Consider the following 15,735-nt stretch of genomic DNA (forward strand, 5'->3'; position numbering starts at 1 on the left):
GCACAAAAGGAAATAGACATTTTATCAACCTAGGATTCATTTGTTTTAAAAGTGATTAGACAGGGGCTGGAGAGATGGCCCAGTGGTTAAGGCATCTGCCTGTAAAGACCCAGGTTTGATTCCCCAGTACCCATGGAAAGCCAAATGCACAAAGTAGTGAAAGATCTGGAGTTCTTTTGCAACAGCTATAAGCCCTAGCATGCTCATTCTCTCTCTCCTTGCAAATAAATTTTGACTTTAATTCCAGCACTCAGGAGGCAGAGGTAGGAGGATTGTGGTGAGTCCAAGGCCACCCTGAGACTACATAGTAAATTCCAGGTCAGCCTGGGCTAGGAAGAGCAAGACCCTACCTCGAAAAAACTGTGTGTGTGTGTGTGTTTAGACAAAGACAATGTACTACTTAGGACTACCCTAAAACATATTTATACATTCCTATAGCAATTATAGTTCTCTCTTGAGCAAATCATAATATAAATGGTATCTTTTTATGTCATTCACTTTTTGTTTGTTTGTTTGTTTTTTCAAGGTAGGGTCTCCGTCTAGCCTAGGCTGACCTGGAATTCACTATGTAGTCTCAGGGTGGCCACAAACTCACAGCCATCCTCCTACCTCAGCCCCCTGAGGACTGAGATGAAAGGTGTGCACCGCCACGTCCAGCTTTGTTTCTCTTGCACAGGTGTGTGTGTAATGTGGTGCGTGGTGCGTGAGTGGTATGGGTGTGGTGTGCTGTGTGCACGTGTGCCCATGTGGTGTCCTGTTCACTGTGCACTCCCCTATCGTGGGCAGCCAGAGCAGAATGCCAGGGGTCTAGCTCCATCGCCCTTCTGTCCAAGCTTATGTGGAGCTTGTGTCTCACTGACTTGGAGCTGGCTCAGATGAGTCTCAGGTCTCTGCTTCCCTGTGGGACTGGGGCTACCACTGTGTCGCTGTCATAGGGTCTGGAGGTTTTAACTGGAGGTCTCAGGCCCTCACCTTTTGCACAAGGGAGCACAGCTAACTGCTGAGCCATGTCTCCAACCCCGTCACACGTTCTTTACTTACCCAATGCCAAAGTGTCAAGAAGGTTTTGGATTTTGGAAAGCTCTTGGTAGAAGATGCAAATGAACCTCCCGGAGGATTTAGATCACTATCCATGTAATTAAACCTGTTAGTTAGCCTGGAACACCTGATGGCATGCTGGGCAGAAAATGCTAGACATTTCATTATACTGTGTCATCATGCAAGTTGAACCTTCCCAGCCTACTGCTGACAAGGAAATATTAGGAGCCCGTGTCTAAATTTCCTTATCTTAAGTTCTTAATTTTCACTTAGTCACTGCATATAAGAAATCATACCATCTTTGAACACACCGCACACACACACACACACACACACACACACACACGCCTTTAAAATGATGCTCATTACTACTGTAGTGGTTTGCATTAAAGTGTGAAATACTCTCGGGCTATTTAAAATGGGTTTCTATGCCAAGTAGTCCACTCTTATGTATGTTACCTTTCTCTTCCACTGATGGAAATCACTTAAAACCCAGTTCTATAAAAGTATTAGAACATTTTGTGACACCAGAAGATGAAATTCTCCAGGAATCATGGGGTCATTGTCACAAGGATCCTAGAGTCAACACACAAAGAACCCTTTGCTGGCCAAATCTGGGACCTGTGTAGGAAAAGCGTGGTCAGTGGAAGGAATAGAATAGGCTACGGTGATTATGAGATGTACTTGTCTCCCACATATGCTGGACACGGGCCCCGTGCAGGGGCTGCGGCTCAGTGACAGCACTGTCCCTGTCTCTAAGGAACAGTACAGCCAGGAAGAGCAAAACACGCACGCGCGTTAACCATGGAGCAATGTGATATAGAGGAAGGCAGGTGAGAGGAGCCATTTCTCCATCTTGCTCTTTCCAGCCCCAGAAGCACTGGCAGTGGAAGATGACCCAGGATGGATAGTGCTTAACATCATGAGGATTGTGGTTTTTCATGCAATAAAATGAATAGGAGTGTGTTTTCCAAATGAGAGGGAAAAAGTGATTCATTGAAAGAGAAGTTACCTGCTACTCTTTACACCCTTAGCTCTAGTAGGCATCAGGGTCCTGTGGACCGCCCAGCCAGGCGGCTTCGTTGGGTTTCTCTGCTCCAGCTTGCTTAGCTACGAATCACTGTAACCAGATGTTGAGTTCTGGAAAGACGGGATGGGGAAACATGTTAGTCAGACCCACACTAGAGCTGCCATCTCCAAGTAAAGTCGACAAATCTTGTCTTCCAGAGAGAATCCACGGTCACCTGCACAAGCAGGATGGAAGGACAGAGCCGAGACGGTGATCATCGGAGGCGGCTGTGTTGGCGTGAGCCTGGCTTATCATCTGGCCAAAGCAGGCATGAGGGACGTGGTCCTCCTAGAGAAGTCGGAGCTCACAGCTGGCTCCACCTGGCACGCAGTAAGGATGGCGTTCCAAAATGCTCTGTGCCCTGAACTGTGCACCAGTGTAGTCTGGTTCCTTTGGTTCTCAGATCCTCACTATGAATTTGTGAGTGAGTGAGTGAGTGAGTGAGAGAGAGAGAGAGAGAGAGAGAGAGAGAGAGAGAGATTCCAGAGCAGGAAAGTGAATTATTACTTGGCCAGTAGTCAGTAGTTATTTAGACAAGGTTTTCTCTTGGACACAGCTTCTGGATTCAAATCCTGACTTTGCCATTTTGTACCACAGTGACTTCCAGGAAGTTACTTCAGTTTCCATTGTCAGATGGATTTAATTTTCAAATGTGATGTGGTTTTTTTGTTGTGAGGCAAAGTCTCACTTTGTAGCACAGGCTGGCCTCAAGCTAACAGCAATTCTCCCAACTCAGCCTCTGAAGAGTGAGATTAAAGGTGTGAGTACCATGGCCAATATATAAAATAAAAATATCATTAGTAGCTACCTAACAGGATTGTGAAGAAGATCAACTTAATATGGGTAATGTTATTAACACAAGGAAAGTATTGAATGATCAATACTAGTTTTTTTTTTTTTTTTTTTTTTGAGGTAGGATCTCACTGTAGCCCAGGCTGACCTGGAATTTACTCTGTATTCTCGGGGTGGCCTCGAACTCATACTGATCCTCCTACCTCTGCCTCCCAAGTCCTGGGATTAAAAGCATGTGGCACCACGCCTGGATAATACTAGATTTTTTAATTGCAGGATGTTGGTTGGTGGTTCTAAACATGAGACCGAAGCTATTTTCTTTCTTAAAAAATTTTAAAATTTATTTGTAAGGAGAGATGGGGGGGAGTGAGAGAAAAAAGTGGGCACATTTGGGGCCTCTTGCCAGACACTGTAAGCAAACTCCAAATGAATGCATTACTTTGTGCATCTGGCTTTATGTGGGTACCGGGGAATTGAACCCTGGCCTTTGGGCATTGCTAGCAAGCACCTTACGTGCTGAGCCATTTCTCCAGCCCTATTTTGTGCCTTTAAAAAAAAATTTATTGGGCTGGAGAGATGGCTTAGCGGTTAAGTGCTTCCCTGTGAAGCCTAAGGACCCCAGTTCGAGGCTCAGTTCCCCAGGACCCATGTTAGCCAGATGCACAAGGGGACATACGCATTTGGAATTCGTTTGCAGTGGCTGGAAGCCCTGGCGCGCCCGTTCTCAATCTCTCTCTCTCTCTCTCTGTCTCTTTCTCTCTCTCTCTATCACTCTCAAATAAATAAATAAAAAATGAACAAAAAAAATTAAAAAAAAATTATTTAGCCGGGCATGATGGCGCACACCTTTAATCCCAGCACTTAGGAGGCAGAAGTAGAAGGATCACTGTGAGTTTGAGTCTACCCTGAGACTACATAGTGAATTCCAGATCAGTCTGGACTAGAGTGAAACCTTACCTCAAAAAAAAAAAGCATTCTATACATACATATATATATATATATGGGCATTTTTGCAAATATATATGCAAGCAGAGAGAAAGGGAGGCGAGAGGAAGAAGAGAGAGTGGGTACACCAGTGCCTATTGCTGTTGCAATGAACTGCAGATGCATGTACCACTTTGTGCATCTGGCATTATGTGGGTACTAAGGAACTGAACCTTAGGCTAGCAGGCTTTGTAAGCCATTTCCTCAGCTCCCAAGGGATTTTTCTGTATTCCTGTCACCTGCATTTGGCATTGATTTTCTTTATTATTATGCTTTGGCTCTTTTAAGACAAATTCTCATGTGCCCCAGGCTGGCTTTGACTATGTAGCAAGGCTGTACATTACCTCCCAGTCCTCCTACCTTTCCAGTGCTGTGACTACAGACATCTGTTTCTTCTCCCAGCTCTCTCTTTTTCTGTTGTTTGTTTTTTCAAGGTAGGGTCTCACTCTGGCCCAGGCTGACCTGGAATTCACTATAGTCTCAGGGTGGCCTCGAACTCAGGGTGATCCTCCTACCTCTGCCTCCCAAGTACTGGGGTTAAAGGCATGTGCCACCATGCCCGGCTTTTCTTTTTATTTATTTCTGCTTTCCACACCACCTTGGCCTTGTGACGGCTGAACTGTGGGGGCTGTGAGTGTGTGCCCCAGCATGCATGCTTGTGGTGGGGCTAACCAGCAGCTGCAGACCACCTCGCACGCTTGCTGGCGCTCGTTCCTGTGCCACTGCAGCTGTAGCTGGGTTTCACTGGACAGCGGCCCAGGTCCTGGCTCGGGTTGTTTACTCCTGCGTCAGCAAAGGGTGGGGGCAGCATCTGCGATCGCTGGCAAGGGCCGGACAGGGCTGGCCTACGTTCTTTCTTCATCCTTCTTTGTAATTAGCCTTTCTCTATTATGAAAAATAGAAAGCAAGAGGGATCCCTGCTCTATGGGTCTCATTTTTATTCAGGGCCTGCTCAAAGCAAGGGTGGGGAGGGAGTATGAGAATATGGAAGATTGGGTGAGCCAGTTAGACAGGAAGGGGCACCCAGGTGAAGCTGAGGGGCCGTGCTCACCTATCTTCTGCTCCAGTGGCCTAAATCCAAATGGTTCTTAGTTTGGCCCAGCATGTATGTTCAGCTAGCCAGCAGTGGCAGTCCATCTCCCACACTTGGTGGCACATAGCTACTGGGTGGCAGATCCTGGAAACCACACGGAACCCAGCTCATCTCCCTCTAGGCCGGCACCCCTCAGCGTGAGAGCCGGGCTGGAGCAGCGCAGCCCTGGGGCCACCTCAGTGGGTCTCCAGAGCGCCGGTGCCTCCTCTCATCAGACCTTAGCGGGCTTCCTCCTGTCTGCAGTGGGGTCAGAGAAGCCCCTGCCCTCCTGGCTTTTGTGCCTTACCCAAACTGGGTTTTCTATGTGGTTTCATGTTGTTGTAGAGAAAAAGCAAGCTTGGGGGCTAGAGATATGGCTTAGCGGTTAAGATGTTGCCTGGGGCTGGAGAGATGGCTTAGCGGTTAAGCGCTTGCCTGTGAAGCCTAAGGACCCCGGTTCGAGGCTCAGTTCCCCAGGTCCCACGTTAGCCAGATGCACAAGGGGGCGCACGCGTCTGGAGTTCGTTTGCAGAGGCTGAAGGCCCTGGCGCGCCCATTCTCTCTCTCTCCCTCTATCTGTCTTTCTCTCTGTGTCTGTCGCTCTCAAATAAATAAATAAATAAATAAATAAATAAATAAATAAATAAATAACAAAAACCCAAAGATGTTGCCTGTGAAGCCTAAGGGTACAGGTTTGATTCTCCAGGCCCCATGTAAGCCAGATGCACGAGGTGGCACATGTGTCTGGAGTTGATTTGCAGTGGCTAGAGGTCCTGGCATGCCCATTCTTTCCTTCTCTCTCTCTCTCTCTCTAATAAATAAATAAAAATAAATCTTTAAAAAATATCTTTAAGAAAAAGGAAGAAAGAAAAGCGAGCTTGCCTTTCTCTATTGCTGACTTCTACCATTTTCTTCCTGTACCTTTCTGCAGCCAAGGTTCCAGGAGATGAGGTTGCAGCAGGGAACAAAACGTAGGGGTCACCTCCTACAGCCCACGTCCTGGGGAGGCAGACAGGAGCACACAGCGGTGCTGACGGGAATCTGGTCCTGCAGAAAAGAGGAGCAGGGATCAAAGAATGACACGATGGGGTGGGGGCTGCTGGGGAGATGACTTCCAAGAGGGGCCGGTGAGCAGAGAATGGGAAACGGTGCCAGATGGAGGGAGGGTTGGGAGGTTAAGCAGCCGAAACGATTCGGGCACAGAGAGGTTTAGGCAAGTGGAAATAGAAATAGGGTTCTTACACCCCTCACCACTTCCTGATTGTTACAGAGGGAGTGCATGCGTTGTTGTCAAACTGACTTCTCTGCTGGGGCCTGCATTTCAGAATAGATGACAGGAATCCTTAGGATTTGACTTCTTAGATGGTCCACAAATGCAAAGCAGCATACCTTTAGTGTGAGCACTTCTAAGAAAAGTAGGCAAATATTTCAAAGTGATAGTCTCTTCTACAAAGTTAACCGTGCAAGAGCATTTCCCCCATAAGCAGATACCAAAGTAGCGGAACCCAGATGAGAGTCTGCTTTGTGTGCACTCGCTGTGAAGCAGCCTGCAACTTTCCAAAGGAAAGGAAGGAACTTATTTTTTTAAATATTTTATTTTTTTAAATTTTATTTGAGAGAAATACACAAGCAGAGAGAGACAGATAGAGGGAGCGAGACAGGGAATGGGCGTGCCAGGGCCTCCAGCCACGGCGAACCAACTCCAGATGCATGTACCACCTTATGTGGGTCCTGGGGAATTAAACCGAGGTCCTTTGACTTGGCAGGCAAGTGCCTTAACCGCTAAGCTATCTCTTAAGCCCTGATTTTTTTGAAACAGGGTCTTTTGTAATCCAGGCTGGCCTCAGACTTGCCATATATATAGCTAAGGATGACTTTGAACTTCTGACCCTTCTGCCTCTGCCTCCTCAGTGCTGGGGTTACAAGTGTGCACCGCCATGCCGGGATTAAGCAGTGTTGGAGATAGAACCCAGGATTTCCTATATGCTAGGCAGGCGCTCTGTCCACAGAGCCACATCCCCAGCCCTGTGTTGGACATTTTTACAAATCAAAAAACCCTCCTTCTCAGGGACAGCATGAGGAAAGCTCACATGCTAGCAGTTTTCAGTACAGAGATATTTAGTGGGAAGATATGAGAATATGGAAGGTTGTAGAGCCGGCTTAATGAACAGACTAATAATAAAGTCGATCTCTGAAGTACAATACGTTTTGATGGTAAGCGTCTACAAGGTACAGGACGCATGTGCTTGGGGAGAAGGCATAGCGTGCCAAGTAAATACTCAAAATGAAGCCACATGTCCATAAGTCTAAGGTTTGCTAATTTTAATAAAGGTTCTTTGTCAGGATGTGACATTATCTTGTGGATGAAGGGCAAGGATGGGGGATGGAATGAGAAGCAGTTTGGGAGCATAGGGACCCCTGCCCCAGAGGCCGCCCCTGGATGGGATGGGACAATAGAAGCTTTAGAGACTTAAAGATGAAGGACAACCCATTTGGCATGTAGGAAGATAATATAGAAATTCTTCAAATGTCAGAAAGAAATTATACTTTATTAATACTTATAAGTCACCTTCATGTTTGAGATGGGTGACATTGTATGTAAGATGTCAAGGTTGACAGGCTGGTGGTCCATGGTAGTATCACCTTCATCCTTTTGTCTTCGGTATATACAGTATATACCATGCAGATTGTATGCTATGGGATACCACCATTGTGGTTAGCTTAATCAAGACAGGGCTGTAGACAACGCAACATGTGAGTAAAAGGAGAGGAAGGAGAGAAGGGGCTAAGTTCAGACTGCTGTACTATGAAGAGGCTTACTGGTTTTTGCCAGGCAATAATTAAGTTATGAAACTTAAATACAAAATTTTCCTTTCTTGACTTTTGAGGTAGGATCTCACTCTAGCCCAGGCTGACCTGGAATTCACTATGTAGTTTCAGAGTGGCCTCAAACTCACAGCAATCCTCCTACTTCAGCACACCTGGCAGAGAAAGAGAGAGAGAGAAAGAGAGAGAGGGAGGGAGGGAATGGACACAGCCATGCAAATGAACTGCAGAAGCTTTGTGCATCTGGCTTTACGTGGCTATTGGGGATCAAACTCCAGTCATTTGGCTTTCCAGGCAAACACCTTAGCTGCTGAGCTATCTCCCACCCCAAGTTTTTCTTTTCCAAAGAAAGGAAAGCATCTCAAATTGTTGACTTTTGTGGTAATGCAAATTGTTGTCTGAGTCATTTCTACATAGCAGTTGCCTATGTCTTTTTTTTAAAAAAAAAAAAAAAAAAAGACCAGGGAGTTTATCTTAACGGTAGAGAACTTGCTTGGCATGCATGCACAAAACTCTAGGTTTAAGCCCCAGATCTGAAACAAGCAACAAATAACAATCTGTTCTTCCAAAGTAAAAGTAATCCTTTGCGTAAGAGGGAAATAGCTGATTTTTGCAAAAAACGTCCTGATGGGAAGAGAACTTGCTGAAGATGAATGTTTGGAAATGTTGATTTTTTAATTATATTTTCTGGCCCAAGTGATATGTATCTCACTTAGGAAAAAAAAATTCTCCTACATGAGAGATACATTTTCCTACACGAGAGATACATTTTTAACTGTTTAAAAGTTTTCCGTAAGAGGAATTCCAGTGGGTTTGTTCCTATTTATTCTAAATACAGAGAGTGCAATTCTGTCTAACTCAATACAAGACCTGACAGACTTAGAGAGCATGAAACACTGAGCCAGGTGTCCACAAGAAGCTTTGCAGAGGTAGGCACAGTTAGTAGGTGCTTGTCGTGGAGGAGAGGGTGTCAAGACAGAGTGCGGGCACCAGAGCACTGTTTCTCCTGGGTGCCTGTGCCACACAGAGGACATCTGCCAGGCCTGATGGCTTAGACCTGTGATCTTAGCACTCGGGAGGCTGAGGCAGGAGGATAGAGAGTTTGGTGCCAGCCTAGGCTACACAGCAAGACCTGTCTCAAACAAATTAAAATAAATAGATAAGTTGAGTTGGACTTGGTGGCTCATGCTTTTAATCCCCATACTTGGGAGGTTGGAGTAGAAGAACCACTGTGTGTTTGAGACCAGCCTGGGCTACAAAGTGAGTTCCAGGTCAGCCTGGGCTAGAGTGAAACTCTGCATAAAAATAAATAAATAAATAAATAAATAAATAAAGAAAGAAAGAAAGAAAGAAAGAAAGAAAGAAAGAAGCAAAGGAACAAAGGAACAAAGAAAGAAAGAGGAAGAAAGAAAGGGAGAAATAAAGAAAGATAATCAAACCAGACCCAAGATAAAATAAACCTACAATCAGGCTGTCATGCTTCTAGATTTTCACATGTTTATCCAGCATAAATATTGTTTAATAATAAAGTATTTAATCACAGTACTCTTGTTAAATGTGACTCATAAGTTTAATATTCAAATGCTTTTCTACACAATAAATAAAATAAATATTGCTTAAAATATTTCAATCCTTCCAAGATCTTCCTGTGTGTTTTATGATCTCTATTAATATAGCAATCTATATTTACATATTCTGTGTAAATGAAGACTTATGTGTATTTTAGTGAATCTAGTCAAAATTTTTATTGGGTATAAGTATATGGATAAAAAATTTGGAGCCACTTGGATGTCTGATGGCTTAAGATCAATGCCTGGGCTTTTGAAGGATAAATAAAAAAAACCTTCTCATTTAATATATCTGTGTTGAAGACACAGAAGAGAAAAACATTGTACCCTCCACATATCCAAATGTCACATAAGTGGCACTTAAGCTAACAATAGATATTATGCAAGAATATCCAAATAGGTTAAATATAGAACTAGATATAAATATAGAAATATATTTATATAGAAAAGCACTGATATAGATACTTTAAACAAACTTTAAATACAAATTTTCAAAAACCTATATATGTGAGTATCTGTATAATTTATATGCCTGATTAAGAAAACCCTGCCAAAAAAAAAAGAAAACCCTGCCCATGGGGCTGGAGAGATGGCTTAGCACTTAAGGTATTTGCCTGCAAAGTTAAAGGAGTGGTTCGATTCCCCAAGACCCACCTGACTCAGATGCACAAGGAGGTACATGCATCTGGAGTTCATTTGCAGTGGCCGGAGGCCCTGGTGTGCCCATTCCCTCCCCCCACCCCCCACCCCCGTCTCTCTGTCCCTTCCTCCCTCCCTCTGTTTCTCTTACTCTCTCAAATAAATTAAATAATAAATAAAATAAAATTTAAAAAAGAAAACCCTGCCCATACCTCAATTCTGTTTGTCTTAGTAGCTAGGAAGAGAGAGAGCCATGAATTGTTCAGTTGAAAAAACTCTTCTTTTTCAATAAGAAAGATTAACTTTTCCTAGGCCGGAATTTCAAAAAGAATTTGTTCTTTAAACAAAGTACATTGGGTTAAATGTCTTTAGTAACACTTTTGCAAAAATGAGTCCTTGTGACTTTCAGATGAGATATTGCTATCTCCTGATTTCTGGGCTGGGAATGAAGAGAATGCTTAGTGTAAATGCATGTGGAGAGATGACAGAGCTTTCTGAAGGTCAGGATTCACCCAGACACATGGCTAGCAGGGCCCTGTGTGTTTGTGTGTGTGTGTGTGTGTGTGTGTGTGTGTGTGTGTGTGTGTGTTCAGATCTCTGAGCCAGTGCTCATGAATATTCATTTCCTCAACTGATGAGAGTTACATTGGAGACAAAATTGGGGTCACTTGATACCCAAGGGCCGCTGAACCAGAGAAATTCACATGTACACTGATTATCAAACATGAAAAAGGAGAAGAGGATGGTTGGTTGTGAGTTTAAAGAACCCGATATGTGGGCTGGAGAGATGGCTTAGCAGTTAAGTGCTTGCCTGTGAAGCCTAAGGTTCCCAGTTCGAGGCTCAATTCCCCAGGACCCACGTTAGCCAGATGCACAAGGGGGCACACACATCTGGAGTTCGTCTGCAGTGGCTGGAGGCCCTGGTGCGCCCATTCTTTCTCTCTCTCTATCTGCCTCTTTCTCACTCTGTCTGCCACTCTCAAATAAATAAATAAATAATAATAAACAAGAAAAGTTTAAAAAGAACCCGATATGCATTTCTATGTAATGGAAGTCTTTCTCTCGCTTAGATTTGTGCTATAGAATGACTTTATTATAAGTAAGGTTAAATGTTTGGTTGGTTGATTTTTGGTCAGAAACATAGCTTAGAACCTTCAACAAGTACTCCATAGATCCACAGAAGCCCTGACGGTCTGGTCCCTGAAGAATTGGTGACAAATTTTAATGAGAATATCTTTTGAGTTTCACCGAACCAAATTCCCCAAATAGACCTAATAAGTATTCCCAAATGGATTTTACTGTGAACAAATTGTGTTCTACTGAACTTCCCCACATAAATGAGCTGCACAATGAGACCCCGAGGTACTTAATTAAGGAAACTTGCTTCCTATAATTGCCTGGAGTTGTTGGTCTGGATCCTACCATGCTTGTGCCAAAGTTGACAGAAAATGTTTGGCATGGCTAATATTTAGAAATCTTTTCCAAAGAGTAATTAGTCAGTATTTATTCAACAGATATTTGTGGAATGCCACTTACATGCTTCAACACACGTCCGCTCACCTGTTTCCCAGGCTCTCGCAGGAGTTTGTAACATCAGAGAACTGGAGAACTGCTCTCTCCAAGGGAGGGATGGAAACTGGGTGAAGGAGAGCTGTTTGCCAGCCCACGGTCCTGCTGCGGAAGTATGCTGTGGCTCCCTGGCTTGAGTCCACATCGCTGCCTTCTGCCAGCCTCTTTTCCCGTCTTCTTCCCCTACCCCCTCCCTAACACAGGTGGAGCATTGCTAATTCAAAAATCCAAGATCCGAAATCCCTCAACTTAACACTTTCTAAGGACTGAGGTGGTAGCACAAGTGCAAGATTCCATTGTGTGGCTCCTGATGGTTCAGTGTACACAGACTGCTTACACGTACAAAGTTATTTAAAACGCTATACAAATTACCTTCAGGCTATGTACATGAGGTGTATATGAAACAAACCAGTTTCGTCTTTATACAGACCTGGGTTCTAGTCCATCTCCAAGTTATCATCACAAATATGCAAACATTTTAAAAATTTAAAAATATCCAAAATCCAAAACACTTTTAGTCTTAAGCAGTTCAGATAAAGGGTATTTAACTATATAGAGCACATATTCTAAGGCATCCATGAGATGCATCAAAATTTCTGACTCTCAGACACAATTCCTTTTCTACTAACATTGAGGCACTTCGTATCTGTGACTGTGGACTGGCTGTCATTCTACTGGTAAAATAATTCAAGATGTTTCATCTAACCCATCATGGGCTTTGGAGTCTCAAACTGGTATTGATGTATTCTAACATATGGCTGGTACTCTCTTAGTTTCTTAGCAACCTTAAATTGCATTAATTTCATTATAATTAAATTAGCAGATAAGCCATCAATATTTTGAGAGTGCTAATTTTTTTCAGTATTTCTCTTCCTTTTAAGGCAGGTTTAACCACATACTTTCATCCTGGAATAAACTTGAAGAAAATACATTATGATAGTATCAAACTTTATGAGAAGCTGGAAGAAGAAACTGGACAGGTAAATGCATTTAATCTGAAATTGTCTGAAGTCAGCCTCTCAAATGTAGATAAGATTCCTGTAGACCTTGATGTGTTATCATGTGTGGCTGTGTGTTGTGACATTGATGGCATAAGCAATGTTTGCTGTGGTAGAGAAATAGAGCAAGAATTTAAAGTAAAAGCCTTTAAGGTTTGCTTTAAAAGTCAACTTAATTTCTTGAAGTGTATTATCCATGTAACTAATCATTCTTGAGTTTTAAAAAATATTTCATTTATTTATTTATTTGAGAGGAAGAGGGGGAGAGAGAGAGAGAGAGTGAGAGAAAGAGAGAGAGAGAATGGGTGCACCAGGGCCTCCAGCCACTGAAAATGAACTGCAGATACGTGCCCCTTGTGTATCTGGCTTACGTGGGCTCTGGGTAATTGAACTAGGGTCCTTAGGCTTTGCAGACAAATGCTTTAACCACTAAGCAATTTCCCCAGCCCCATTATTGATTTTTAAAATAAGAGATTTAAAAAACAAACAGCTTACAAACCCATCTTTAGCCAGTTCCTATATTTAGAAACTAAAAATATCCAAGTCTTTCAGCATTGGGATTGCAAAAGATCTAACAACAATGTGTGCCAGATTGTCATATGGTTTTTCAAAGTACTTCACTAAAAGCCCCTCACTTTTATTTTTATCCTCTCAGCCTGTCTCATAGTCTCAGAATAAAATGATAAGCCCAGAGTTTCCACAGGCTAACCTCGGAGGCTACTTAATATTTTTACACTGTCTTTCTTGCCGAAGATCACAAGTGGCTCCCCACAGTCTATGGGATGAAGGGCAAGGGCTTGGCATGGTCTGAGGAATGGGACCTTCAGCAGCTGACCCCTACCTGCCTTTGAACACTTTCTCCTGCCACTCTGCCCTCTCATCACGGTGCTTCAGCTCTTCCCAGTACGCTCTCTCAAAGCACTGGTTTTAAAATTTGTATTGTTTCCCAAACTCCTGCTGCTTCCCTTACTACCTTTCCAGCTGCTGCACAGTCTACCTTGGTTGTGAGAAACTTTGTGCCCTGGGTTCTCACACCGGACCCCTGTTGTCATTGGCCTGGACTGTTTCTTTGGTTTCTGTGGCACAGGGCCCTGATGAGGCTTGGCAAACAGAAGGATTTCTAGAACTATCAAGTGAATGTTTAATTTAATTCACACTTCATCTCACCATAGCAACAGTTTGATTTTCCACAATCCCTCCTTAAGTCCTTTGGCTTTATTTATTTATTTATTTATTATTTATTTGTTTGTACTGAGTAAGGAGGCTCACCAGGACCTCCTTGCTCTGCAGACACCTCTGCAGATGCCTGAGCCACTCTGGTTTTTATTTATTTATTTATTTTTATTTTATTTATTTGAGAAAGAGAGAGAGGCAGATAGAGAGAGAGAGCGGGTACACCAGGGCCTTCAGCCACTGCAAACAAACTCCAAATGCATGCACCACCTTGTGCATCTGGCTTTACATGGGTCCTGGGGAATCAAACCTGGGTTCTTTGGCTTTGCAGGCAAGTGCCTTAACCACTAAGCCATCTCTCCAGCCCTCCTCCTCCTCCTCCTCCTCCTCCTTCTTCTTCTCCTCCTCCTCCTCCTTCATATAGGAGTGTCCCCTGCTTGAAACAGTTTATTATTTTTGTTTTATTTTATTTATTTATTTTTGTTTTGTGTTTTCAAGGTTTCACTCTACCCAGGCTGACCTGGAATCCACTATGTAGTCTCAGGGTGGCCATGGACTCAGCAATCCTCCTGCCTGTGCCTCTTGGGTGCTGGGATTAAAGGCATGTGCCACTATGCCTGGCTCTTGAGCCACTTTTTGCATCTGACTTACATAGTTTGAGAATGAAACCCAGGCCCACAGGCTTTGCAAACAAGTTCTTTTAACTGCTGATCTGTTTTCCCAGCATTGACTCTCTTTTCCCCATGATGCTTTTTCTGTCTGTACATTAACACTCATCCCATGGTGCTGTAATTATGTACTTGTTTCCATCTTGCAGATTGTCAGCTCCATGTAGTCAGGGACTTTGCCTGTCTTGTTTACTTCAGCATCTTTTCTTTAGGACTTAGAATAGTACCTGGAACACTGAGCAAACAATGAATGTGTTTTCACATATGAAAATATATTATGTAGTTATCTCTTATTGCATTGTAACTTTATACATACATACATACATATTCATTATGATGGGGAATGTTTTTTATTTATTTATGCTCTTGTATTGCAATTATTGTCGCAGGTTGTGGGATTCCATCAGCCAGGTAGTATCAGAATTGCTACGACTCCTGTAAGGGTGGATGAATTTAAATATCAAATGACACGGACTGGCTGGCATGCAACAGAGCAGTATATTATAGAACCTGAAAAAATACAAGAGATGTTCCCTTTACTCAACATGAACAAGGTATTTATCTGAAGGGAATTTTCTCTATTTGTTGACTTGAATTAATATTAGAAAAAGGCGACAAGCTAATTAAACATAGAAATACTTTGTGTACATATTTTGAATGGCAAACTCAGATTAATGCTGAAATTTAGATAATTGATAACATGGGCTCTTATTAAATTAAATATGAAAAGGCAATGCAAAACCTTTATAGAGTTCTACCAGTAGGAAATGAAGAAAATCTCTGATAACTTTCTATGGCTGTATCCTTTAGACTAAAGGGTTTTCTTGCACAAACCTGCTTGGGAATGTCAAGGAGAATCACCTGATAAGACAGGAAGTCTTGTGCTGTACCCGTTCATAAGTGCGTAGTTCATAGCCTGACTTCCTTTATAGACTGCACATCACACTGGATCTTCCCAAGAAAACCCCCTTAACAGGAAGTTTCATGGCTTCCCCCCACTAGCATCATTATCTCCTTTGAATAGTAGCAGCATTGACCCTACAGTGTATATTTATGTAGCAGGGACCATGCTGAGTCCTTATATATGAACTTTCATTCAATCTTCACAACAATATTGTAAACTCCATGTTGCTAACCAGAAAACCAAAGCTTAAACATGGTAGGCAAAGAGCTGGAGCACTGATTTGAATCCAGACCTGACTCCACTTCATTTCATGTATGTCCTGAGTATGGGCACCAAATGGGATTTGGGGGGAAGCAATGAGATATGTTTGCTTGTGACTACTGCAGTAGTTTCTATCTCTCAGCATCCATATCGTTGCTATGGCTACTGTGGTGC

General features: G+C 43.1%; 1 protein-coding gene across 1 annotated transcript in view; it reads left to right on the top strand.

Moving 5' to 3' along the window:
- Window positions 1-15,735, top strand: part of Dmgdh (dimethylglycine dehydrogenase) — a 101,154-nt gene that overhangs the window by 31,472 nt on the left and 53,947 nt on the right. The window contains exons 2-4 of the mRNA XM_045134451.1: window positions 2,266-2,437; window positions 12,439-12,537; window positions 14,786-14,950. Coding sequence (XP_044990386.1) covers window positions 2,266-2,437; window positions 12,439-12,537; window positions 14,786-14,950 — 436 coding nt within the window. The remainder of the gene's footprint in view (window positions 1-2,265; window positions 2,438-12,438; window positions 12,538-14,785; window positions 14,951-15,735) is intronic.

This window comes from Jaculus jaculus, chromosome 14 (assembly GCF_020740685.1).
Source record: "Jaculus jaculus isolate mJacJac1 chromosome 14, mJacJac1.mat.Y.cur, whole genome shotgun sequence".
In the NCBI taxonomy this organism is placed as follows: Eukaryota; Metazoa; Chordata; class Mammalia; order Rodentia; family Dipodidae; genus Jaculus; species Jaculus jaculus.